Below are 890 nucleotides of genomic sequence, written 5' to 3' on the forward strand. Positions count from 1 at the left end.
GTCAGTGCTGAGGGAGTGGGCGCTGTGGGATGGTCAGCGCTGAGGGAGTGGGTGCTGTGGGAGGGTCAGTGCTGGGGGAGCGGGTGTTCTCCCTGTGATGGGGGAACAGTGTTGATGTGAGGGACACACTCTCACCTGTGGGAGGGTCAGTGCTGAGGGAGTGGGTGCTGTGGGAGGGTCAGTGCTGAGGGAGTGGGTGTTCTCCCTGTGATGGGGGAACAGTGTTGATGTGAGGGACACACTCTCACCTGTCTGGCCTCCCTGTTTACAGAGTACATGAACTGCCTGACTGTCCACAACAGGGAAGTGCTCTATGAGTTGATTGAGAAACGGCCCCAAGGGAAGCCCCTCATCACTGTCGCCAACCATCAGTCCTGTATGGATGACCCACACATCTGGGGTGAGGCATGGCAGTATGTGGATGTGAGAGGGAGTGCATGCCAGCATGTGTGTGTGTCTGTGACTGAGTGTGAGTTAGTGTTTCAATGTGTGTGAGACAGAGCAGGTGTGTGTGTGACTAAGCGTGTGTGACTGTGTGTGAGAGCATGTGCAGGGTGAGAGTGTGTCTATGTGTGTGTTTGTGTCATGTACGTGAGAGTGAGGGTGTGAGAGCCTATGTGTGCATGAGTGTGAATGTGTGTGTGTGTGTGTATGTGAGTAAGGTTCTGAGTGTGAGAGGCTGGGTGCCTATAAGTGAATGTGAGGTTGTGTGCGGGTTCGTCAGATTATGTTTTTGTGTGTGTGAAACCATGCGTGGGTGTGTGAGAGTGGGGAATGTCTGTGTGTGCTTGTGAGTATCTGCGTGTATGTCTGTATGTATGTGTCTTTGAGTCTGTGTGAATGTACGTATATTCACACAGGTGAAAATAGATAAGTCCCCTGGGCCTGAT

General features: G+C 52.6%; 1 protein-coding gene across 1 annotated transcript in view; it reads left to right on the forward strand.

The window, feature by feature from the left end:
• tafazzin (tafazzin, phospholipid-lysophospholipid transacylase) overlaps nt 1-469 on the forward strand; it is a gene marked incomplete at its 3' end in the record, with an annotated part of 3044 nt that extends 2575 nt beyond the window's left edge. The window contains exon 2 of the mRNA XM_043685068.1: nt 272-469. Within this exon, the coding sequence (XP_043541003.1) occupies nt 272-469 (198 nt within the window). The remainder of the gene's footprint in view (nt 1-271) is intronic.
• Between the last annotated feature and the right edge of the window lie 421 nt (nt 470-890).

Source organism: Chiloscyllium plagiosum, unplaced genomic scaffold, assembly GCF_004010195.1.
Source record: "Chiloscyllium plagiosum isolate BGI_BamShark_2017 unplaced genomic scaffold, ASM401019v2 scaf_30195, whole genome shotgun sequence".
In the NCBI taxonomy this organism is placed as follows: Eukaryota; Metazoa; Chordata; class Chondrichthyes; order Orectolobiformes; family Hemiscylliidae; genus Chiloscyllium; species Chiloscyllium plagiosum.